Source organism: Felis catus, chromosome C1 (assembly GCF_018350175.1).
Source record: "Felis catus isolate Fca126 chromosome C1, F.catus_Fca126_mat1.0, whole genome shotgun sequence".
Taxonomy (NCBI): Eukaryota; Metazoa; Chordata; class Mammalia; order Carnivora; family Felidae; genus Felis; species Felis catus.
The window spans coordinates 75,019,666-75,046,866 of record NC_058375.1 but is presented as its reverse complement, the minus strand read 5'-3'; the positions used below and the strand labels follow the sequence as shown (position 1 = coordinate 75,046,866).

The 27,201-nt window shown below is 36.3% G+C and overlaps 1 protein-coding gene across 2 annotated transcripts in view; it reads right to left on the bottom strand.

Annotated features, from left to right (window-relative positions):
* The window catches only part of PKN2 (protein kinase N2), a 129,295-nt gene that overhangs the window by 78,342 nt on the left and 23,752 nt on the right, over positions 1–27,201 (bottom strand). For both annotated transcript variants that reach the window (XM_011284886.4, XM_011284888.4), the window contains exon 2: positions 1,573–1,873. In XM_011284886.4, the coding sequence (XP_011283188.3) occupies positions 1,573–1,873 (301 nt within the window). The remainder of the gene's footprint in view (positions 1–1,572; positions 1,874–27,201) is intronic.

Below are 27,201 nucleotides of genomic sequence, written 5' to 3'. Positions count from 1 at the left end.
CTCTGTGAGGAAAAAAAATGTTTTCTCTAAACAAACAGAGTTTAAAGTGCCAGGGCTGTTTCTTATTTTAGACCTCTCCTAAAGCAGTCTAATGGGCAAAAAATACAGAGCTCGGCAGAGTTCCAACAGAACAAGCTATTTCTAAGTTTATATGATATTGCTAAGAAAAGTATTTTCATAATATAAATTTCCATTTATATACAATTATTGAATGTGTGGGTAAGAGAATAATACTAGATGAGGAGTTGAAGAGTTCTTAGCTAACTTTGTTATTCTGGGGAAATTAATTCACATCATTGGTATGACTTCAATTCTAAAATAAGAAGACTGGTTTCTCTATGATTTCTGTTATTTTTAAGATTCAACTATTCTTCCAAGGTTGAAATCTCTACATAGAGAGTCTCCAATGAAATTCCTAAAGTCCTAGATGTTGAAACTGATACATTAAAATAAGTTTTATCAAGTACGCTGAATATCTGAAGTATTTTATGCAACTTTTTAGAGTGGTAATTTGAGGTTCTTAGTCAAATTCATGTACTAGTCAAATTCAATTTTGCTTATATCTGTTATTTCTTATTAACTAATCTCAGAGATTCTAAATTCTAAATTCTCAGAGAATTATAAATTCTAAAATTTCTATGCAGTTGGATACATTACTGTAGATATACCACTCCTTTTCTCTGCCAATGAATACATTGAAGGTTACAGAGATTACAAACCTTGCTCAAAATACCATCTCTGCAAAGACAAACTATTAGACAAATGTGTCTTATATGATTTTTTTAATGTATAAAGCTTTAGGAAGAATGTATATATTGATAAATATTGATACAAATATAGAAATTTTTTTCAGGAAGGGTATACAACAAAAAGTAATGCTACTTTTAGGGAAAGAGCTTAGGGTAGAGAGAGCTAGTTTTCTGTTTTTACTTTCTGTACCATTGAAAAATTTCCAACATGAACATTTGTTAATTCCACTGTTTAAAAATCTTAGGTTGAACTTATGGGTTAGATTTTCCTTTTATTTTCTATATTTAAGGAAAAAAAAGTAATGTTTGGTTTTTAAAATTTTCCTCTTCCTTTTCAAATGATATGCCTGTTGGCTTAGTTGTTAATTCAGTTGCTTCGAGCACAAAGAACAAAGGTCATAGGTTTGATTAATTACGTTTGCAAAGAATAAAAATATCCCTCGGTCACAGAATACATTTTTAACTTTAAAAGTCATCTGGCAAACTCGTGTTGCTGATCACAAGGATGAATCAGGTAAGAGCATGTGGTTGACTCAGTACAAAACATTAATCTTGGAAAAATAACTCTAAGTGATGTCTTAGTGACAGAGGGCAAGAGAGTAGACAGCAAAGTTACTCATCTTTAAGTAAACGTTTCAATTTTCATATCCATCAAGCCACTGTACTTCTGAACAGAATATAAACAAGACTTTAACTATCAGAGAAAATACAGTCCCTGTACTTCCAGAAAAACTAAAAACTATAGCTTCACAAAGCTTACTAATTTCAAAGATGATATACTTATTAATGTACTATAAAAACATCAAATAAAATACATATATACCTGTAACATCTTCTGGATCTGATACAACAATATGTGCATTTAGTTCCTGTAGCTTGTGATGCAGTTCTTCTAGTTTTTTATTTGATTTTTTCAAAATGTTGTCCACATAAGCCAAACTTTTTTTATCTGTTGTGACTTTCCTCAGATTTTCAGCTCCTTCTTTGATTTTCAGTTCTTTCCTTATTTCTCTCTTGATTCGATCCTTGATGTCATCCAATTTCTGTTGCACCACTGTATCTGAAAAGTCTAATTTTTGAACAGCACTCACATTCTCAGAAAATGGAAGACTCCGGGAATCTCCCTACAGGAAAACAAAAAACAAAAAACAAAAAACATACAAATGTGATAGTTTAGGAAAGTTAGCTGCTCAGTAAAATGTGCAGCCTAAGAACAAAACTGTGTATTCAGTGATTCTTTATTAAATACATTATACCTAATTACATTTAATTCTTTTCTTAGTAAGCAAGAGACTAGTTACCTTTATTATTGTCATATAAGAGCCTAAGTTAAAAAACTCTACCCACTCACTAAATAGCATTACCTGACAAATTTATATTAAAATATACACATCTACACACAAAGGCATCTTAGGGTTGTATAAAGACAGTGGATTTCTGATATCCTATGAACCCAAATTAGACCCTAACACCTACGCTATGAACCTTGAGGAAGCTACTTTTTTTAAACCTTTATTTATTTATTTTTTTATTTTTTCTAATGTTCAGTTTGAGAGAGAGAGAGAGAGAGAGAGAGAGAGAGAGAGAGAGAGAGAGAGAATGATTGAGCAAGCAGGGAAGAGGCAGAGAGAGAGAGGGAGACAGAGAATCCCAAGCAGGTTGCATGCTGTCAGGGCAAAGCCTGATCTCATGAACTGCAAGATCTGACCTGAGCAGAAATCAAGAGTTGGACTGTTAATCAACTGAGCCACCCAGGCACCCCTTGAGCAAGTTATTTAACCTTTCAAATAAATATTCAGTTTAATCATCTGTAAAATCTACATAATATTGTCAGCTTTCAGAGTTATTGTGATAATACAAAATATTTTATGTGTAGCTTCAAGCACAATTCTTGGCCCATTGTACAGTCACTCAATAAGTAAAAATTATTATTAAATTCCAAAGGTAAGATATAATTTTATTTGATTTTCTATTTAAAAAAAAAAAAAAAAACTTAAAAAAACTAATAGTGGGGGCACCAGAGTAGCTTAGTCGGTTAAGCCTCCAACTCTTGATTTCAGCTCACGTGATGATTTCAGTTGTGAGGTTAAGCCCCACATAGGGCTCTCACAGAGGGGTTGGTGGTGGGGGGTTGGGAGGGGGGAGTCTGCTTGAGATTCTCTCCTTTTCTCTCTGCCTCTCCCCTGCTGGTAAGTGCACGCACATGTGCTCTAACACACACACACACACACACACACACACACACACACACACACACACACCAAACAAATATTGGCAAAAATAAAGTTATATCCTTATGATCATTTTTTGGATAATGAATTAAATGCATCAGGATTCAGATAGACTATATACAGAACTCTATATATTTCATGGCTAATTATCCCAATTGATAATGTGATTGACTACGAAAACATCATTACCAGAAAATATGTCTCAATTATGTCTTACTGATAGAAGCTAAGACAATACACAGTACCAGTTATTCATCTTAACGTAAAAATCAGATTGGGTAAGTACATCTAATCTACAAACCAAAGTTATGCCCTAGCTATTTGTGTATCATTTGCTATTTTAAATTCCATTACTCTAATACAACTGGTTTTTAAATTTTCAACTTCTGAAACATAAAACTTAGGGATAATGTTTACTTTGGGGAAGAGGTATTGAGCTTGTGGTTATAAAAGGTTATAAAAATGAGAAACATTTCACTATGCACCCTTATGTAGCTTTTGAACAGATGCAATTAATTAAAAAATTTTCCTTAATTTCTTTGAGAATTCATCATAACCATATAAATAAGTTCTATTTAAGTTACTAGGTACAAATACTTTTTACATCTAATTCTTAACCTCTAAAAACCAGGTTATCTTGCAGAATAATGAGTTAATATAGGAGAAGATATGGGATCTTGGCTTTGGACCAAATTACCCTGTGCCAAAGGGCATACTATGCAAAGAATGTAGTTGATAAATCTGTTCTTAAGCTTTTTAGGTCCAAGAACCGCTTTGGAACTCTGACAAAAAACAGTAGGACAAAGAAAATTTCATGTTTGTATATATAATTTCCAGGTTCCATGGATCTGAGATTAAGAATTCCTAGGATAAGGGGCACCCGGGTGGATCAGTTGGTTAAGTGTCCGACTCTTTCTTGGTTTTGGCTCAGGTCATGATCTTACTCACAGTTGTTGAGTTTGAGCCCTGAATCTGTCTCTGCATTGATGGCGTGGAGCCTGCTTGGGATTCTGTCTCCCTCTCTCTCTGCCCCTCCCCTGCTAGCTCTTTATCTTTCTCTCAAAATAAATAAATAAACTTAAAAAAAAAAAAAAAAAAGAATTCCTAGGATAAGTGATCTATACCTGATTGGCCTTAAATTTCTGATCCTCAACTATGTGGATACAGAATGATCTTGTATCTGGGTCAAAAAAAATGTCTACATTTTTCACTACTTATAATGGAATGTAAGTCCTATTATCCATTTATTCAGTTTCCAAAGCTGTGAATCTACCTTTGGCTGGTTATCAAAAACAATAGCATATTACTACTGTTAAAAAATAAAATGCCAAATTTCTGCTGTCTAGATTCAGGTAAAGTGGATTGAGGCAAACAATGCTCAGATGAAAAAGTTTAAGCTAACTTCATTTCTGTAGATATTTTTATTTCTATCCTCACAGACTTAGAAAATATGAACTGCTTTCACAAATTTGTGCTTTAATATTATGTACTAAGCTAGAGACTCCCTAAGTTTCTTGGCTCATGGTGACCTTAGTGCATCAGTAATTTTTACCATATGCCCCACAGGCCAAGAGAAATATGTAACAATTCTGTTTACTAAATACTAAGATCCTAATTACTTAATAAATAGTTAAATTATGATAACTTAGTAGCTGATTGAAATAACACAAGTTGAAAGAAAACGTTACTCTTTTTTTCTTTCTTTCTTTAATAACCACACTTATTAATGGACTGTGTCTGACAATTGGGTACCTTCACAATTTCTCAACCCTTGAATTCAGATTGGACACTCCCAGCCTCATTTCCTGTTCCTCCATAAAGGGAATGTAGATAAATCTAATATTGAAACCTGAGTCCAGTTAGTTCACATGATACTCAACAAATGGTGTCACTGTGTTTCCCCGGAAATTTTAAAATACACTGCAACATCCTGAGAGTCTGCTGAGGCACCCCAGAGAGCCTTGTTGCACAGTTTGGGAACTGTGGTAGTAAAATATAAAGGCTGTTAAAAAATACTGTTACACGAAAATGGCATTAATATTTGATGTGAATCCTTGAAGGCCTTTTGCCTACTTCAACTCATTTCTTTTCAATTTTCTCCCTAAATTCCAATTCTATCAAACTACAGAATTTACTGCTGGACACAAACTATCTTGGCTCAGCTACTAATGCATGCTGCACCTTTGGAAAGTATCACCTTTCCTGCAGAAATCAACCATTTCTTCCTAGTCCTTTCTCTGCTAACTTTTACTTTCTATCAAAGTAGATCACAATTCTTCATGGAAAATAATTTCCTGCCTATACCCTCTTAGAATTTAGATTAAATGCCTCTCCTCACCACCCCAAAGACTATGATCAATTTGAAGGGAGGCTTAAACCTGGCAGAGTAGTTCTGTTTTGTTTTCCTAATGATTTGTCCATTATTTAATATTTTTCTTATAGAAGTCAGGAAAATCTGTCACTGCTGAGGAACTCAGGCTTTCCTCCTTCTGATAAGGAGAACTACTTATATTCCAGGAAACTCAAAGGCAAAATTGATATTCAACCACAGCAACTACATTAGCTAAAATTCGATACAGACCATATGTGGTTAGCATGTTTGTTTCCTCTTCCTTTTTGCATAGGACTAAATTTTTAGTAACCATATTTCACTCCCATCTTTTGTTGTGACATGGCTTAAATATTTTTTGAAAAGGAGTGTAAGAGATGTCTACAATATAATCAATAATTTAAGATAACCAAAAGCCCTCTGACAGTAGATAAGAAAGGTTATAGTACTTTCTATTACTACTTTCCTAAAAATTTTAGTTGCAATACACTGTGAAATTTCCTGAAAAATAGAATTTTCTTGCATTTGGAACATGTGAGATATTTTATCTATTAAATTATGTCCCTATCCTAAAAAAATAATAAAATAATTATATCATAAATGTCAGAATCAGTACTAGGCGATGAAATAATATTCCTGACACAAGTAAAATAAATTAGCCTCAGAAAATAAATATTTAACCAGTGAAAATCTTCAGTGATAATCTTTGTCTCAGTAAGTTCTTCTATAGGCAGTAATAACTGTCTCCACTATCTACATTATATTAATTTACGTTTACAAGCTTACCACTTTCATCCTCCATTCACAACTGTTTTCTACTCTGTAAAATTTCATGCTTACCCCAAAATTAAACAGTAGATATCTTTTTTCATCTTTTCAAAACACAGTTAGATGCAACCTCTAATCACAAACTCTCTTAAAAATTCATTAATATACTCAGAAAGTATGCAGATAAAAGATTTTTAAAAGGAAAAAAATGAACTAATCTTAAGCATAAAATTAAACTCGTAAAAGTACTCTTGATGCTCCACCAATCTATACATGAAAGAAACCTCATAATTCTCATATCTTTTATCACTGAAATCATAAGCTAGCCACTCCATGCTAGTCAAATTAATCTAACACTTTGCTGTTTATATTATTTTGCCTTTGTCTTTCTTTTTCATGCCCTATTTATGTTACTATCAATCTAAATTCACCATCACAAAATACTTGTTAAAAAAATATTTCATGTGTTTCATGGTTAATTCTACCTACTTTATATTTTATATCATCCATATCCTTAATGCAGTCATTCAAACAGATGAATCAAATCCAAACACAAGGAAACTATCAGTGAAATTAATACCCTCAGGATTTATAGAACAATCGAAATTATTTTTAGGTAAGCAGGTTTCAAGTGGCTACATAAAGGAAATAATAGAGACCTCATTGAGTAGGAAATGAAAAGTAAAAATTACATGGATTTCAAAGGAATCAAAATAAAAATCTCAGTAGATACATAAATAGCGGATTGAACCAAGATAATGAGTTAGTATACTGGCAGACAGAAAACTTAGGAAATTTCTGATTCATCACACACAGATATGAGAAATTAAAAAAGCATGGAAGATAAAAATGAGAAGATCCAAGATCCATCTAGTAAGAGCTCCAAAATGAGAATATGGAAAATGAGGAAGAAGTACTGCATGAAGATAACTGAATGAAAAGTAAACAGAGAAAAGGCGTTTTATCAACAAATGAATGGCAATTAGAGCAACAGACGTCTTTTCCTTAGTGACAACAAAGGCCCCCCCCAACCCATCAAACTTCTATAAGATTTTGAGCTTTTATCTTTTTTAACGTTTATTTATTATTGAGAGACAGAGACAAATACCACCAGTATTGTATAGTCTACAGTATATTTGCTATTTAACTAGGTTATTTTGAGTCACTAAAATTCTACTGTAAAGGCTAAGACTACACATTCCACTCTAGACCATACCATGTGTAAATAAAGTATTTCAAATACACAGATGTGTTAATATGTATTTAATAAACACAACTATTTTTACTTCATAAAATAAAATTTTGAACTGTAGACTAAAACATAAATTGGTATTTTCCTTTCTTTTCTTTCTTTTTTTTTTTTTTTTCAACGTTTATTTATTTTTGGGACAGAGAGAGACAGAGCATGAACGGGGAAGGGGCAGAGAGAGAGGGAGACACAGAATCGGAAAGAGGCTCCAGGCTCTAAGCCATCAGCCCAGAGCCTGACGCGGGGCTCGAACTCACGGACCGCGAGATCGTAACCTGGCCGAAGTCGGACGCTTAACCGACTGCGCCACCCAGGCGCCCCTTTCCTTTCTTTTCTAATGTTTGTTTGTTTGTTTGTTTATTTATTTATTTTTTAATTTTTTTTTCAACGTTTGTTTATTTTTGGGACAGAGAGAGACAGAGCATGAACGGGGGAGGGGCAGAGAGAAAGGGAGACACAGAATCGGAAAAAGGCTCCAGGCTCTGAGCCATCAGCCCAGAGCCTGACGCGGGGCTCGAACTCCGGACTGCGAGATCATGACCTGGCTGAAGTCGGACACTTAACCAACTGCGCCACCCAGGCGCCCCTAATGTTTATTTATTTTTGAGAAAGAGAGTGTGCATGTGCATGCGGGAGAGGTACAAAGAGACAATTTCTGCGCTGACAGTGCACAGACCAATGTGGGGCTCGAACTCAAAACAGAGATCATGACCTAAGCCAAAATCAAGAGTCACTCAACCTACTGAGCTGCCCGGGCACCCTGATATTTTCAATTTACTACATTTTAACAAACTTCCAGTAAAGTTAAGAAAACTTAAATAGAACCAGATCAGATTCAAAGAGCAAAATGAAAAAGTCTGTCACTTATGATCAAATACTTCATTTAGGGAGAGATAGGAAAGGATGTTTACTCCTCACTGGCCAAGTTCCCAGAGAAGAAGTGAAAAAGCTGTTACTTTCCCTACACTATAGAAATATAAAACAGTCTGACCTGATAGATGCCAAGAAATGCTAGAGCATCCATAAAAAGTCACTGGGTACAACGGCTCATACAATGTTTTAGCTAGAAGGAACTTCAAAGATCAAGTAGCCTAATTTCCTTTTAGTTTTGAGGAAAGCAGGTTCAAAGCAGCTAAGCAATTTGCCTAAGTTCACAAAGAAAAGTCAGTGACCTGGCTGGGTTCACAATGCCAGTCTTGTGATTCCTAATTTGGTGCTCTTTTACTCCATACTGCCTTCTTAGAGATCTTAGGAGTATCCATTTCCTTATATTTGAACTACACCTTGATCTAATTTGCATTAATTAATGGAAATTAGGTGCCTTAAATCAGGAATAGTGGCAGGCCATACTTCTCATCTCTAATTTCATCCTAATCCAATATGTGTCTCAGGGGAGAATACTCTCAACCGGAAGCAAGAAACCAGTTCTAACACCAGCTCTCTGTCACTAGCTATATGCAACCCCAAGCAGGTTATCCCATCTCGCTGTTCCTGTTTGCTCATCTGCAAAATGATGTTTGACTTTCCTATCTTCCAGTTTTTAAAAAAACTACAGTTATTCAAAATGTTCACTGAATGCTAGGCAATGGAAAATAGCACAGTCTACTTTTCTTTCAGATATTCAATTTATTAAGGTAGACAGACATGAAAAACATACTCTGAAGAAGCAACATAGCTTTACACAAATGTAATAGGCCATAGGGGTTGTGTGTGTGTGTGTGTGTGTGTGTGCGCGCGCGCGTGTGCATGTGTTTAACAGAAAGCTCAGCTGGAATATAGTATGATGGCAAGAACTAAGCATTTGGAGTCAATCTGGTGATGTACAAATTCTGATACTGCAACCATGTTAAAGCTTCAATTTCCTCACATGAAAATGCAATTATTGCAACTACCTTGACTGTATCATTTCTAAGTCTCATAATAGATATGCCCAAGACTAAGAAGTATGCTTTCATAGTAACAGTGCAGTTCCTGGCACACAGCACTGAAGCAGATAGTACTGGATGCCTACATAATATCCATCCTCCCTTTATCCTTACTGAGAAAATTGCCACTCTGCTAAATGCAACAAAGTACACAGATAAAATTGTCACTTCATTAGACTTTCTAGCTGCTAGAAGTAGCCATATGACAATTTTTATCAATGAGAAGCCAGCCCAGGATTTGGGTGAACCTCTCTCTCATTTTGCTTAGACTGCAGATCCAAAGCCTGAAGATGCAGGAGCCATCTTCATATGACAATACGGGACAAATAGGACAAAACCCAACAAACTAAAGATGGCAAAGCAGAGAGAGGTCCTGGGACCCTGCCGGCTTTACTAAACTGCTACACAAGTCCTACCCTGCCTACTTTGGATTTCTTGTTTTAGATATAATATAAATCCCTATCTGACCAAGGATCATTAGGGTCCTGTAAGCAATACAAAGACTTTGGCTTTTGGCTTAGGCAAATAAGTGATATGCTATGACCTCCTGCGTTAAGAGTAGATTTGAGGATTGGGGGAAGCAGGGAAAAGCAGGGAAGCTATATGCTCTATGAAGCTCTGGTAGACCACTGCAAAATGGTCTCAAATGAATCCTGCCTTCCTGCATTTACACTGTCTTGTAGTCCCCCTTTTACAGTGATTCAACACCAGTCTTTTGACTTATTCTGACAGTGTGATGGAAGTGACATTGTGATGATGAGGAAGGGGACACAAGAGGTCTCATAACTTGTGTTTTCACTCTTGAAACCTCAAATACTATTTACAGAAGTCCAGACTACTCTGCTAGAGAGAGAGAGAGGCCCTGGAAGATGAAAGTGACCATGTGGACAGACGCCATGTGGAAGAGAACCAAAGCACTCCAGCTGTTCCAACCATTCCAGCTGAGACACCAGACATGTGACTGAGGCATTCCAGTCCAGGTTAGCCACCAGCTGAATACAGCTGCATAACTGAGCACAGGCAAGACCAGAAAAAAAACACCTAGTATATGCAGAGAATCTTGAAAGTTTGTGACACTATAATAAATATGTAATTGAAGCTACTGTAGTAATGAAGGCAAGAAATAATGATCGCTTTAAGAAGTCTCTTCAATAACAATAATTATTAATTGCTTGTTATGACTTCCAAGAGATAAAAAGTATAACAATCTAATGTGGGTGATGGGGATGTCAATAACATTGTCATTATGTTAAAAATTGTTTTTCCTTTTCTTTCCCACCTTATGCCCCCTGCTCCCCACCTCCACACTTTGAGAAGGATGTAGATAGAGACAACAATCCTCTTCTTTCAAAAAAACAAAATCATCACCTTTCAAAACAGATTTGCTTAAAAAAATCCACCTTACTTCCTCACCATTCCTGTCATAAAACTAACCATAAAGTGCATGTAGGTCAGAGTACCCAATCCTTAGATTCAGTGATTGATTTAGGATTAGTCATGGATTGAAGTAGTCCGATTCAGAGGTCCTTTTCAGGGATTGATAAGAAAGTCCTTCTCCAGGGGCGCCTGGGTGGCGCAGTCGGTTAAGCATCTGACTTCAGCCAGGTCACGATCTCGCGGTCCGGGAGTTCGAGCCCCGCGTCAGGCTCTGGGCTGATGGCTCAGAGCCTGGAGCCTGCTTCTGATTCTGTGTCTCCCTCTCTCTCTCTCCCTCCCCCGTTCATGCTCTGTCTCTCTCTGTCCCCAAAATAAATAAACGTTGAAAAAAAAATTAAAAAAAAAAAAAAAAAAAAAAAGTCCTTCTCCAGAGAACACCAGTTGCAAAGACAATAACAAAAGCTATTAAAGCTATTGACAAAGAGAAGTGCATTCTTTTTTTTTTTTTACTGTAAATCATGCAACATTGTTTTTTATTATAATGCATGGGTTTTAAAAATTATTTCCTCAATCTCTCCATACACAGGCAAAAATAAGTATACCATTTAACATATCGGAACTTGCAAACATTGATCATTGCCTAGAGAAGGGAAAATTATCCCTAAAACATGCTTAACCAGGAGGCCAATTCATCATGATAGACAGGCTGTCTGTCCCCCATCTGAACCTTCATTTGCCACCATTCAGTAATCTTTCTTCAGGCCCAGATCAGCAGCACATTTCTTCCCAACAATCATTAAATGTCTGAGAAGACTTTCATCATCATCTGCTACAGAAATCTGGGATATAAGTTTCTTGGGTATCACCAGAAAATGTGTTGATGCTTCACGAGAAATGTCACGGAAAGCAAGACACTGGTCATCCTCAAATATGACCAGTGTCATATTGGCTGGGATTTTGGCTGGGATTTCCTTGTGAATGATCTCAAAGAGCATCTTGCTACCAGGCCAGACGGCCTGAGCCTTGGAGATCTCATCAGCCATCTCCCAAAAAAGTTTTTCTTATCATAGCCAGCAGAAAACAAAGCTAACCCAGAAAAAAGTAAAGATGAAAATTAAAGAGAAAAAAAACCATGGAGGACACAGGCTGAGCATCTAAATCCAATCATGTTTAAACATACTCCCATACCCCTAAACTTTTTAGTCATAGTGCTAACCAATTCCTCTTTTGCTTGAATTTGGTTTGACTTACGATTTCTCTTATCACAAATCAGAGTCATAAATAATACATCTGGCTTCCTGCTTTGAAACATGAAGTTTAATCTAATTTAGTAATGACAACTGCAAATCCAGATCTATATATGTTTTCAATATCAAGATCAATATTCCTTATTAAGTATTTGTGTACACTACTACTTTAAAATAACCTCATTTTATACCATGAAACTGAACCTAATGGGTCAGATTTCTGCCTCTGTTCCAAAGGATGCTGTTAGTCATTTTTATTTTTGGTCTTATTTTGCATACTCTTCTTCCTTGAGCTTTTGGGAAATGTTTCTTATCTCACTCAAACCATGTGACTCTAGAGAAGGTGTCAATGTTTTTAATGTGATTCCATAATCCCTGGCCATGGTTGAATGATCTAAGGACGGACATCTGACTAAGCTAAACCATAGTGTTCCATATCCTGGCCAAACATGACTAATTCATTCATCTCACAAATATTTACTGAATACCTATTATGTATGCTAGATGCTGTGCTGCATACTGAATACACAGTGGTGGGACAAAAAAAAGGATATCTATATTGTATTAGAACTATATAATGACCCCTCCAACTCTAATCCATAATCTATATGCCTCATTCTAGTCTCCTTCCCTTGTTCATCTGTAAATTCTCTTCCACTAAGAAATCTGGCTCCTACTACTGGCCATCCACTTTAATTATTCAATTCCAACATACATTTACAGCAGGATCAGAACTGTCCACCCATATCCCTATGGAAACAACTTTATCAACTACAGTACAGTGCTTACATGTACTTCCTTTGGCTTTTAGTATTGCAGATTCTTTCCATTTTCAAGGTTACCTAGGTTAACACCTTTCCCCACCACTCCTTTCAGTGAGGTTTGTTTCATATGTATGTGTAATATACTTTGATTCTCTTGTAACAGCCTGCGTTCCTTTCTCAGATCTCCGATCTCCTAGATGATACTTTATAATCATGACCTTACTCCTTAATGATACACCTAGTGCCCAGATCCTTGTTTCTAATATTAGTTTCCAAAAAAAGAAACAGGACTTCTTGGAGAAACGGCTGATTCTAGGAGTAGGAAAGATTCAAACTGAGCCTGGAGCATCTTGTAGTGCAAGAAAGTAAAGAAATACTCAAAACAAAAATCATAGCCATTGATGGAGCTATGTCAAAGGGACACAAGAGCCAGCTTGAAGAACCCCCACTGGCCAAAACTAGAACAATTTTAGCAACAAAATAAGGTAGTACTGGATTATAATCCAAAGTATAAAATAAATATCTATGAGTCCATACTGGTATAAATAAATAACCAAATAAATTAATGGTAAAGGAGAGAAACCTCCTGTATATAAGAATTCAACATAATTTTTACACACACACACACACACACACACACACACACACACACACACACACACACTGCCATCAAAGAAGAGGAGCCTAACCCCCTTACTCCTTATGTCAGCTGTGCATAGTGACTTCCTTCCAAAGAGTACAGTATGAAAAGGAGGAGGGAAAAAAAATAACTTTATAGTCAGGAGAAACCTGACAAACACTACCTCAGCTGGGTGATCAAGGTCAACATCAACAGTGATAAGTCATGCTGGTATTATGTAAAATGGTACTTTAACACTGTAATTTACCTTTCAAAAACCCACAACTCTAGTCTAATAATAAAAAACACCAAATTCTAATAGAGGAGCATCTATAAAATACCTGACTGGCACTCCTCAAAACTGTTGAGATCATTTTAAAAGGAAGAAAAAGAAAAAAAAGCAAAGTCTAAGAAACTAAAACAGCCAAGGAGAGCCTAAGGAGAAGTGGCAACCAAATGTAATGTGGCATCCAGATGGGATGCTGGAACAGAAAAAAAATGAGAACTAAAGAAATCTGAGTAAAGTATGGACTTTAATTCCTAACAAGATTCATTAACTGTAACAAATGTACCATATTTACATACAATGTTAAAAACGGGGAAGTGAGTCTGGGGTATGTAGAACTTCCTATTGTCTTCTCAGTTTTTCTATAAATTTAAAACTGTTCTAAAAAATGGTAAGTATTTTTTCTTTTCATTTTTTAACGTTTATTTTATTTTAACGTTATTTAACATTTTGAGAGAGAGAGGGAGACAGAACGTGAGCAGGGGAGGGGGAGAGACACACACACACACACACACACACACGCACACACACACAGAATCCAAGCAGGCTCCAGGCTCTGAGCTGTCAGCACAGAGCCTGACGTAGGGCTCGAACTTATGGACTGCAAGATCATGACCTGAGCTGAAGTCAGACGCTTAACCGACTGAGCCACCCAGGTGCCCCAATAAGCATTTTTTCTCAAAGAAAAGACAGGATCCTTACAATCAAAAAGCTTACATCTAGAGAAAAGACACACATTCAACAAGTAAACCACAATTAAAAACTGTGATAACTGCAATGAAAAAATAAGATAGAACAATGAAAAACCCACCTATAATTTGATTAAAACATTGAGGAAAGCCTCTCTAAGACTCTCTGAGGAAGTAAATTTTATTCTGAGACCCAAGAGATGATTAAGAGTTACCCAAATAAGGTGAAAGAAAGAAGCACCCCTGCTTGAGAAACTAAAAAAAAATCAGACTTGTCAAATTTCTGGTTCTGGACAAGATCGAACAGGCTCATTTCTTTCTACTCCTGCCTGATAACTAACTACAACTAAACACTCTGGTAATAAAACAGCAGACATTCTAAGACTCTGAGAGGTGAAAAAAAGGAAAACCAGTTAGAAACTTCAGGTCTTGAGGAACACAAGGTGGTAAATTCTCTGGGTTTTATTTTTATCACAGAATTATCCACCTGGGTATCAGACAAGAACCTCCAAAGCCAAAGTTAAAAAAAAAAAAAAGGTGGGGGGTGGTGGGGACATCTGGATGGCTCAGTTGGTTAACCATTCAACTCTTGATTTCAGCTCAGGTCATGACCTCATGGTTCATGGGATCAAGCCCCGCATTGGGCACTATGCTGACCAGTGCAAAGCCTGCTTGGGATTCTCTCTCCCTCTCTCTCTCTGCCCCTCCCCTGCTCATGCTGCCTCTCTCAAAATAAATTAATTAATTAAAAAAAAAAAAAAAAGAAGACTCTCAAGAAGAGTCTGCTCTCTCTCTAGAAGAATGGTGAAAGGGAACAGCTCAGCAGGACAGAAACCTTTTTTTAAAAAAAAATTTAAAACATTTATTTTTGAGAGAGACAGACAGACAATGTGCGAGTGGGGGGGAGGTGCAGAGAGAGAGGGAAACACAGAATCCAAAGGAAACTCCAGGCTCTGAGCTTTCAGCACAGAGCCTGATGTGGGGTTGAACTCACAAACCATGAGATCATGACCTAAGATGAAGTTAGACCCTCAACCGACTGAGCCACCCAGGCACCCCAGGACAGAAACCTTTCTGACAACACCCACCCTATTCGACCAAGCACCGTCTGGAGGAGCCTGGACTTAACTGGTAGCAGCAGATAGTCCAGAGTAGAATGGCAGACACCAAGCACTCTGAGGCAGTGCTCTCCTTCTCAGCCAGTAAAGCGGAAGTGAGTATACTGAACTTCTGCTCTTTGACAGCACCAGGGCCCAGAATGGGGCTCCTCTTACCCATCAAGGGGGAGGCATCAACAGAGACCAAGTAGGGAGTGTCGTCTCCTTCTCCAGAGCCTGAGGTAGCCTGGTATGTAGCTTTCCTTCCCTGACAAGGCAGCCCAAGTAGAGACTAAGCACAGAATACATACTTTAACTCAACAAGAGTAGGCAAATCAGGATGATGCTCCCTTCCCTCAGCAGAGACCTGCTCCCACGTCCAGTGGTAGAAGATAAAACAAGGTGAAACTCCCATCTCCCACTTGTATGGTGTCATCATACAAGGAAAGAGATTCTGGGCTTTGCCCCTCATTGAGCAGTAGCAGGTAGTCTGAGACAGCAATTGTCTCCTCCAATGGTGTACCGTCAATGAAGACCAAGTGGGGACCACGCCAATTCCACTCGTATCTAACAGGAACAGACAGTCCTCCTCACTACCCCAAGAAGAGAATGGAGTAAAAGACAGATGACCTTGGAGGAGAGAGCTGGAGAAAAGAACTCATTAAACCTGCCTAAGAAGTCCTGCACAGAACCAGAACTTGGCAGAACCAATTCACACATCAAGCTGACCAGAATTCATATGCAAAAAGGTTTGAGAACCAAAGTATACCATAAAACCCAACTTTTTGGAGTAGCTCTCAAGTGGTACACAAAGCACACAAGAATAATACTGTGAGGGCTTTGGAAAGTAAATTATCATTGGAACCAAAGCCCACAAAAGTAGGCCAGAATCTGTGTGCTAAACCTAAACAGTAAGTGCTTGCTAAAATAGAAGATTTAGATACAGGGACTCAATATAATAGTCAAAATGTCCAGGATAACAAAAAAAAAAAAAAAAAAAAAAAAATCACTCACCAAAGAACCAGGAAAGTGATAAACTGAAAGGCAAAAGATAGTCAATATACACCCCAAACTAAGATAAATCACATGTTGAAATGAAATTACAGGATTTTAAAGAAATCATCATTAAGAATGCTTTAACCAAAAATTTTTTTTTGAAAAATTGATAACAATGAATAGAAAACCTCAGCAAATAATAAAAGATAGGAAAAAGAATAAAGAAAATTATAAAATTAAAAAATAATTAAAATAAAGAGCTCACTTGGGGCATCTGGGTGGCTCAGTCAGTTAAGCGTCCAACTTCAGCTCAGGTCACGATATCACAGTTCCTGAGTTTGAGCCTGGTGCTGGGCTCTGTGCTGACAGCTCAGGGCCTGGAGCCTGCTTCAGATTAGGTCTCTCTCTCTCTCTCTCTCTCTCTCTCTCTCTCTCTCTCTGCCTCTCCCCCACTCACACTCTGTTGCTCTCTCAAAAATGAATGTTAAAAAAAATCAAAATAAAATAAAATAAAAAGCTCACTGGATGGGCTCAATTCTGGATTGAAGATAACAGAGTAAAGACTCATTAAACTTGAAGACAGATGAGTAGAACTTAACCAATATGAACAACAGAACAACAGAAAGGAAATAGATTGAAAAAATAAATAAACCACAAAAATCTAACGTTTGTGTTACAGGAGTCCCAAAAGGAGAAGAGAAAGAGTATGTGTCCGAAAAAAATTGGAGGAGGGGTGCCTGGGTGGTTCAGTCGGTTGAGCGTCTGACTTTGGCTCAGGTCATGAGCTCATGGCTTGTGAGTTTGAGCCCCACGTCGGGCTCATGCTCTGTCTCTCTCTCTCTCAAGAATAAAACATTTAAAAAGTTTTTAAATTTAAATTGGAGGCAAAATGGCTAACTTCCAAAATTTGCCAAAAGGCATAAATCCACAGATTCAAGAAACTGAGCAAGTCCCAGAAAGGATAACCCTATGGTCATCTAAAAAAAGCAAAGATATATCAAATCAGACTTATGAAAACTACAAAAAACCAAGCAGCTTCAGTTCTGAAAGCAGCTAGAGAGAAATGATGCATTTCTTAACAGAAACCATAGACGCCAGAAGAAAGCAGTATAATATTTCAAATGCTGAAAGAACTGTCAACTTCAAATTCTATACCCAGTGAAAATATCCATCAGGAATTAAAGGGAAACAAAGACATTCTCAGACAAAGACAACTAAGAAAAATTGTCAGCAGCAGTCTTAATCATAAAGAATGGCTAAAAGAAGTTCTCAAACTAGAAGAAAATGATAACTGCAAGAGGTTTATAACTTTAAAAAGAAAGACAAAATGAATAAAAATAGGGCTAAATGTAATAGAGTATCATTTTCCTTATGAATTTTTATGATCATCTGATGTGCTCAATGTAAACAAGATAATTTTAACTTTAAAATGGGGAAAGGGACCTAAGTAGAAGTATGATTTCCACATTTCACTCAAAGTGGTAAAATGCCAATACCAACAGTATCCAAAAAAAGTTACACATGCACGTCGTAATACCCAAAGGAACCACTTTAACGAATAACTGGTGATATGCTCCAAAACCTTATAAATAAAAATGGATTCTAAAAAATGTTCAGGTAGCCCACATGTAGGCAACAAAAGGGAAACAGAGGAGGAAGAAACAGAAGGAACAAACAGAAAACTAATAGTGATGTAGCAGACTTACACTCTTACATATGTCAGTAATTAATTTTAAGTGTAAAGGGCCTACATACAAAATTTCAAAAAGAGAGATTGGCATAATGGATTAACAAGTATGACCTGGCTAGAGGCTATTTATAAGACCCTAACTTTGAATATCAAGGCATAAGTAGACTGAATGAAAAGGATGCCATGCTCTTATCAAAAATAAGAGCAACAGTGGCTATATTAATACCAGGAGAAGCAGACTTCAAAGTGAAGAAAATTATCAGGGAATTTTAGAAGAGAGTCCTTACAAAACAATAAAACGATCTATCCACCAATAAGGCATAGTAATGTTAAATGTGGAAACAACAGAGCTTTAAAATAAAAGAAACAAAAGCTGATAGAATCCAGAGGAAAAACAGAAAAAATATACAATTATAACTGAGGATTTCAACTCTCCCCTCTCAGCAAAACAGAACTACAAGATTGAAAACCAGCAAGAAGACAGAAGAACTAAACACCACCATCAACAAGATTTAATTAACATTTACAGACTACTCCATTGAACAAGAACAAAATACATTCTTTTCAAGTGCTCATAGAATATTCACCAGAATAGAACAGAACCTGGGTCATAACACAAACCTAAACAGGGGCGCCTGTGTGGCTCAGTCAGTTGAGCATCCAGCTCTTGATTTTGGCTCAGGTCATAATCTCATGGTTCATGAGTTTGAGTGTTCCATCGGGCTCTGTACTGACAGCACAGAGTCTGCTTGGGATTCTCTCTTTTCTCTCTCTCCTCCCCTCCCCTGTTCACTCTCTCTCTCTCTCTCTCAAAATAAATAAACATTTAAAAAAAGTTAAAAAAAAAAACCTTAAATAAATTTAAAAGAATTTAAACATAAAAAGCACGTTCACATAAAAGAATCAAGCTAGTCAACAAAAAGAAAAATTTTAGGCACTCAGAAACTAAAAACACACTTCTAAGTAATCTATAGTTCAAAAGAGAAGTCTTCAAAGAAATTTTTAAAATACACAAAGCTGAATAAAAATGAAAATATAATGTAACAAAATGTGTGGGATGTAGCCAAACTTGCACCTCAAGGAATAAAAAAGAACAAAATATACCAAAAGCAGGTTAAAGAAGGAAACGGTAAAAAAAATAAGAGCAGAAACCAATGATATTAAAAATGACAGAGGGAAAAAAAATCAATGAAACAAAAGTTAACTGAAAAGATCAATAAAATCGATAAACCTCCAGCAAGACTAACAAAGGTCAAAAAGACACAATGTACGATATCTGAAATAAAATAGCAAGTGTGACTATAAATATTAAGCCATTAAAAAAACAATAAGAAAACACTAAAATCAAATCTACAATCTGAATCAACAACTTAGATGAAATCAACCAACTCCTTGAAAAGGATAAACCACCCAAACTCACGTAATATACCTAATGTAACTATTAGACAATCCTTTACAGAAAATTCTCCCATAAATTTAGATGTAAAAAATCATAAAAAAAAAAGCCAAACTGAATCCAGCAATGAAGAAAATTATACATTATAACCCAGTAGGGTTTATTCTTGTATGGAAGACTGGTTCAATATTCAAAAATCCATCAATACAATCCCCATGTCAAAAGAATAAAGATGAAAAATCACATAATCCTACCAGCTGATGCAGAAAAGGCATTTGACAAAATTCAACAGGCATTTATAATTAAAAATATGGAATAGAGAACTTCCTGAACTTGATAGAGAGATTCTACAAATACTTACAACTAGCATATGTAACTGAATGACTAAATGCTTTCACCTAAGATCAGGATCAGGATAAGGACATATGCTTTCAGCAATGTTATTTAACACAGTATTGGGCATTCTAACCACTTCAATAAGACAATAAAGGGCATGCAGATTGGAAAGGATGAACCAAAATGTTCCTATTAACAGATAAAATGGTCATCCACATTAAAAAAAAAAAAAATCCCATGAAATTTACCAAAAACTTCCACAATAAAATAGTTCAGCAATATTACAAGTTACAAGAACACTCAAAAATCAGTCATATTTCATGGCCTTTTGTAGCAACATGGATGGAACTGGAGAGTGTTATGCTAAGTGAAATAAGTCATACAGAGAAAGACAGACACCATATGTTTTCACTCTTATGTGGATCCTGAGAAACTTAACAGAAGACCATGGGGGAGGGGAAAGAAAAAAAAAAAAGAGAGCGAGAGGGAGGGAGCCAAACCATAAGAGACTCTTAAAAACTGAGAATAGGGGCACCTGGGTGGCGCAGTCGGTTAAGCGTCCGACTTCAGCCAGGTCACGATCTCGCAGTCCGTGAGTTCGAGCCCCGCGTTGGGCTCTGGGCTGATGGCTCAGAGCCTGGAGCCTGTTTCCGATTCTATGTCTCCCTCTCTCTCTGCCCCTCCCCCGTTCATGCTCTGTCTCTCTCTGTCCCAAAAATAAATAAACGTTGAAAAAAAAATTAAAAAAAAAAACTGAGAATAAACTGAGGGTTGATGGAGGGGTGGGAGGGAGGGGAAAGTGGGTGATGGGCATTGAGGAGGGCACCTATTGGGATGAGCACTGGGTGTTGTATGGAAACCAATTTGACAATAAACTTCATATTTAAAAAAATCAGTCATATTTCAAAAAAAATCAATCATAGTTCTGTGGATTCACAATGACCAGGTAGACACCAAAGGTAAAAACACAACACCATTTACAATCATTGCCCGAGTGCTCCTGTGAGGTGATCCACAGTACCCATACCTCTTTCTATCACATCCTTACTTATCGTACCTTACTTTGTCTTCCCTGTTTCACAATAAGTTAAACTCTCGAAAAGCAGATGAAGTATCTGTTCACAGCTGTGTCCCTAGCACCATGTCTGCCACATCCTAGCTAATCAATAAATATTTTTAAGGATTAAAAAAAAAATGTGCTTCAATTTCCATAGCTAGATTAACAATCCCCCATATCCAAACCCAAAATTCTACCCCTTTCCTAATAAAAAAAAAATGCTAGTTATATAAAAAGTTTCAGGCAAAAAAAAAAAAAAAGTACTGGGAATACAAACAGTTTCAGTCAGAAATCAAAGTAATCCTCACATTTTATGATATGGAAAGAGCTTTCAGTCACAATTGTTCTTTTCTATTAAGTCACAAGCATATTCAAACACAAAAGAAAATTATACAGTGAGCAAAATATGAATTTTGTTAGTAACTGTCTTCTTAATGATTACTTGATTTTCCTGTTATTTTATCTTCACATTCCAAATTCTTAGACCCTTATATGCTTAAAATAGAAATAACTTTATCTTGTCTGCATTCTAAACCAGAGCAGAGGGCTTGTATCAAGTGACAGGTACTAGAGCTACCGGTATTTCTAGCAACATATAATCACCATTTTAGTGTTCAATGTTATCAATTTTCTTAAACTTTTTGTGTATGTGGAGTTGTAGTGATTCTTAAACTTTTTGTGTATGTGGAGTTGGGGTAAGGGGTGGGGGACACAGATTACAAATCTCTGGGATCCTGATGAAAGCAATAGACTCTCAGAATACTTCATATGTGCAACACAACACATACACAAGCACAGAGTGGGAGGAAGTTTCAGGGGGTTCACTGATCCCTAAGTTCATCCAAGTTCATCCCAAAGTTCAGAACCCACAAATGTCAAGCCTTTTGTCAACCAATAGCTGTTAGCTATTTCTTAAGAGCCTAACATAGACTTTTTAGGAAATATACCATATTCACAAAAAGGCACACAATAAGACCCTGATTAACTTCCTGGAATAAAAATTAACCATGTTAAAAATATAAGTAACTTCAGAAATTATAACAGGCAGGGCTCTGGAAGACCAGAGAAACAGATCTTCCTCACTGCCTAGATTCTGTTTGTTTGCACACCTCTGAAGATAAAGCAGGGGATCTTCTTCATTCTGATTCTCTTCCATTCCTAAACTTCCCAGGAGATAATACATACAAGTCCTGTTTTGTGTTCATGGTCCTAACGATATAAGAAATAAGAAGAATCTCATACACCTATTAGTGACCATTATACTTTAACTGACACTCTTAAAAACAGAGTAAAAAAAAAAAAAATAAGGGTTACTTATACATTATATTTTTCTTTCATCTCTAAACATGAACTAAGTCATTTTCCCTAGCCAGTACTTCTCAATAGGGGCTTTATCACCACACAGGGCATTTCTGAAAAATGTGGAAATTCTGGTTGTGAAGATGACAATAAGACCGAGGCAGACAGGTGGGGAAGTGACTCAGGCAGAGGCAGAGAACTGTGACAGAAAGCAAAGACTCTAATGACAGAAAGCAAAAAAAGAAAACTATAAGAATATCAGAACAACTAAGAACAAAGGTTTTTGTCTCAAAGGACTTAAGTGATTAAATCAGTAAAACATCAAAATCTTCACCGTTTCTGGCATTTATCACCTATTCAATTACCAGGAGGGCCAACATTATTACCATTATCACTAAATAGAGCCAAAAAATTGGGAAGGGATAGTACAATATCAAAATGGAGAAAAGACAGAACCAAAGTTAATTTTTTATGTGTCATGCTTAATTGAGAACATCTGATATATCACAAACCTACAATGTACTAGAGTGTTAAATATTTTTAAAATAATAAAACATAAACAAAATAGATAACATAGTAGCATATCTATTCCAAGCATAGTAAGAATTGGGGATTTAAATAAAGAGATACTAAGAGAAACAATTACAAAGGAAAAGTCCAGAGATGCTTTTGTTGTTTGAAAATATACAAAGAAGGCAACCAAACTAAGATTACAAACAGACAAATGAATAGATGGACAGACAGGGAGAAAGAAAGGAAGGAGAGAAGAGGAAGGAAGGAGGAAATCAAACTTGGGACTGTCATTTAATGTTTTATTTACTGATTAGGTTGAAGAAATAGGAAGCAAGTTGTCAGTTACTCAGAGTTGGGAGGTAGGGAAGGCAACAATCAACTATAGGCCATACAACAGAACATCCCAGTGGAAGTAAAACCAGTTAAGTGCAAGAAAAGTTAACAGCTATTTACAAATAGAAACAAAAGAGCCAAGTGACTTGGTTGAAACAAGTTAAAACTTAGTGCGTGATAAAGTGTTACATGGGCAATTTGATAGAAATATGGTATGTGAAACTGAGTGCAACCTTGCCACTGTCCTTCATGTCCACTGATGACAGAAGGAAAAATATTTATAATTACCATGAGAGTGAATCTCAGAGCTAGAGATTTCATCAAGAAATAATTTCTGGTGTAGAAGTGATAAATACTAGATATAGTAGTTGGGGGTGGAGGGGTGGGGAGGGGAAGAAATGCTAGAGACGTATCCTCTTTCAACTGCATTGGTAATCTTTATTTCTTTAGCTGAGTGAATATAACAGTGTTTTATTAACCTCTATACATCTTTTGTTATGCTTATATTATTATTTTTTAACAAAACAAGAAAGAAACACATAAATAAATAAATAAATAAATCTATCTATCTATCTATCTATCTATCTATCTATCTAACAGTAAAGACACTGGATTCATTATTGCGGAAGTAGTTACAGAAATCTGTAGAAGTCCCAGAAAGCCATCTAACATACAGCAGTCCTCTGTCTGGAATTTCAACACTACAGGTACAAATAAATGGCCTCTCAACCTCTTAAAACTGTTCTACTCTGAGAGCGCATTTTCTTGAAAACATGATAAGAATGTTCAGTAAATTGGTGCAACCACTGTGGAAAATAATATGGGGGCTCCTCAAAAAATTAAAATAGAAATACCATAAGACCCAGTAATTCCACTACTGGGCGTTTACCTCAAGAAACAAAACACTCATCAAAAACATACATACATCCCTATGTTTATTACAGCGTTATTTACAAATAGCCAAGACATGGAAACAAAGCAAGTGTTCATCAATAGATAAATGGATAAAGATGTGTTTTACACACACACATACACACACACACACACACACACACACACACACACACACACACACACACGAATACTACTCATCCATAAAAAAAGAATGAGATCTCGCCATCTGTGACAACATAGATGGACCTAGATAGTATTATGCTAAATGAAATGTCACGCAGAGAAAGGCAAATGCCATATGATTTCACTGATATGTGAAATCTAAAAAGCAACTGAACAAAAAACAAACAGACTCTTAAAAACAGAGAGCAAAATGGTTGCTCTCTGGTTGCCACAGAGGAAGTGGGTGGGGGGGGATGGGTGAAATAGATAAAGTGAGTTAAGAGATAAAAAATTCCACTTACAAAATAAATAAATCATAGAGATGAAAACTACAGCATAGGAAATAGTACTACTGTAATGAAATTGTGACAGATGGTAACTACACTTAATTGTGGTGAACACTGAGTAATGTACAGAATTGAACCAATGTCATACACCTGAAACATAACACTGCATGTCAGTTATATTTCAATAATAATTTTTTTAAAAAAGAATTTTCAAGTTGAAATGCCATGTTACTGGGTATATTTCAACTTGTAAGAAGTATTAAGTATATTTAAATTTATGCCCCAAATTATATACAAGCTTCTTCTAGAATTCCTAAAAATAAAGTCTCCTAGCTATTATTTAATTAAATTCTTAGTAATATCACATTAATTTTTTCCTCTTATTGGAAAGTTGGTGTCCACAAATATTAATATATCACAATAAAACAATTAAGATGGCACAAATATATTAAGGGTCAAGTGAAATCTGCCCATGTTGGTGTCTTAAGTGGATCCTGACTTAGCCTTAATTTAAAATACTTTACATTAGGGGGCACCTGGGTGGCTCAGTCGGTTAAATCTCTGACTTCAGCTCAGGTCATGGTCTCACGGTTCATGGGTTCAAGCCCCGCATTGGGCTCTGTGCTGACAGCTCAGAGCTTGGAGCCTGCTTCGGATTCTATGTCTCCCTCTCTCTCTGCCCCTTCCCTGCTTGCATTCTGTTTCTCTCTCTCTCTCTCAAAATAAAAAAAAATTTTTTAATTAAAAAAATAAAATATTTTATGCTATATTATATTAATATGGTGTTTTTAAAAATTTATAACAAACTCTGATTATTACCCATCTGAAGGAATCCTACACATTACATTCTTAACAATTCAGAATATGGTGTATTTAATTATCTTCACAAATTTTATAGTAGTATAATTATATAACCATAAAATAATTATATCACCAATATAATAATCATAATTGCAAGCACATTCCTCCTACAAAGGTGATATTCTATGAGGTACTACAAAACCATATATGGGAATGGGTGGGAGTAACTTACAGTAGCCTGATCAGATACCAATGATAATCCAGCTTTTGACATATAGATACTCTGATCTATCTTCTGTCCTATACCTTAGCATACGGGTTTGCTTTTAAAAATTATTTCATTCAGCAACAATTTATTAAATATTACTATGTGTGAAGTCCTATTCTAGACATTGATGATACAAAGATTAAGCCACACTTCTGATAAATTGGTGGCTGAGATCGAAGTTCACAGTGTATCTACTTTAGTAACTTATTTAAAAACTATAGTCCTAGTACCTTGAAAAATGTGATTTTTAAGCTCACAAAATATCACTAAAATATATGTGTAAAACAAATAGTTTTTATTTTTTTAAGTTTATTCATTTATTGGGGGGGGGGGGCACAAGTGAGCGAAGTACGGAGAAAGAAGAAGAGAGAATCCCATGAGGGCCAGAAAAAGAAAAAGAGAAGTGGAACTCTCTCTGAGCTCAAACTCATGAACCGTGAGATCACAACCTGAACTGAAGTCAGATGCTTAACCAAATGAGCCACCCATGCGCCTCTAAGTTTATTAATTTATTATTTTTAAAAATTTATTTTAATGTTTATTTTTGAAGGAGAAAGACAACGTGAGGAGGGGAGGGGCAGAGAGAGAGGGAGACACAGAATCAAAAGTAGGCTCCAGGCTAAGAGCTGTCAGCTCACCAAAGCTTGAACTCACCAGCCATGAGATCATGACCTGACAGATGCTTAATCGACTTGAGCCACCCAGGCGCCCCAAAGTTTATTTATTTTTGAGAGAGAGCACACATGCACATGAGGGAGAGACAGAGAGAAAAGAGTCCCAAACAGGCTCTGTATGCCAGATCACACCTGCAGTTGGATGCTTAACCAACTGAGCCACCCAGGTGCCCCTAAAACAGAAATATTTTTTAAACCAGTAATGTGTCACAAAAATTTACTCATTTTTTTGTTTTGTTTTGTTTTGTTTTAAATAGGCTTCATGCCCAGCGTGGAGCCCAACACAGGGCTTGAACTCATGACCCTGAGGATCAAGAGTCAGACATTTGACCAACTGAGCCACCCAGGTGCCCCAAAAGTTACTTGTCTCAATAAAACTAAGAAGGCCTTACGAAATAGGTTAAAAATGATTTCACCACATTATTTCCATTTCTCTTACCAAGCCTACACATATATAAGTATACCAAGTACAATAATTTTATAAGTCAATGAACTCATACATGTTTGTATTAGAACTGTAGAGGGCAATGACAGAAAATGACATAAAACACAGTTCTTCCTCCTCTAATTTTGATTAACAAAATTCAAACCTCAAATCTTATTTTACTCCTATAGATTTGAAACTTGTGGAAATTTCATCTACTTAGTGAACAATTATAAATTATCACATTTCTATCTGCAGTTATAAACTGCTCTGAAAGTATTTGAAAAGTATTCCAAGGGTGCCTAGGTGGCTCAGTCAGTTAAACATCCAGCTTCAGCTCAGGTCGTCATCTCACAGCTCATGAGTTTGAGCCCCGCATCGGGCTCTCTGCTGTCAGTACAGAGCCTGCTTTTGGATCCTTTGTTCCTTTCTCTCTCTCTGCCCCTCCCCGGCTCATTCATTCTCCCTGCCTCTCTCTGAAAATAAACTTTAAAAAAAATATATAAAAGCATTCCAAATACATATATTTTTTATTAAAATGCATTGTATATCCAGAGCAATAACTTAAATACCTATGGTTTAATTACTTCATTAATATGGGTATCATTTTTTCACCCTAATCATAGCTCATATTTAGTATTACTATTGGTAAAAATGATATCTCAATCAAAATTGAGGGGCACCCTGGTGGCTCAGTCAGTTAAGCATCCGACTATTGATGTCAGCTCAACTCATGATCTC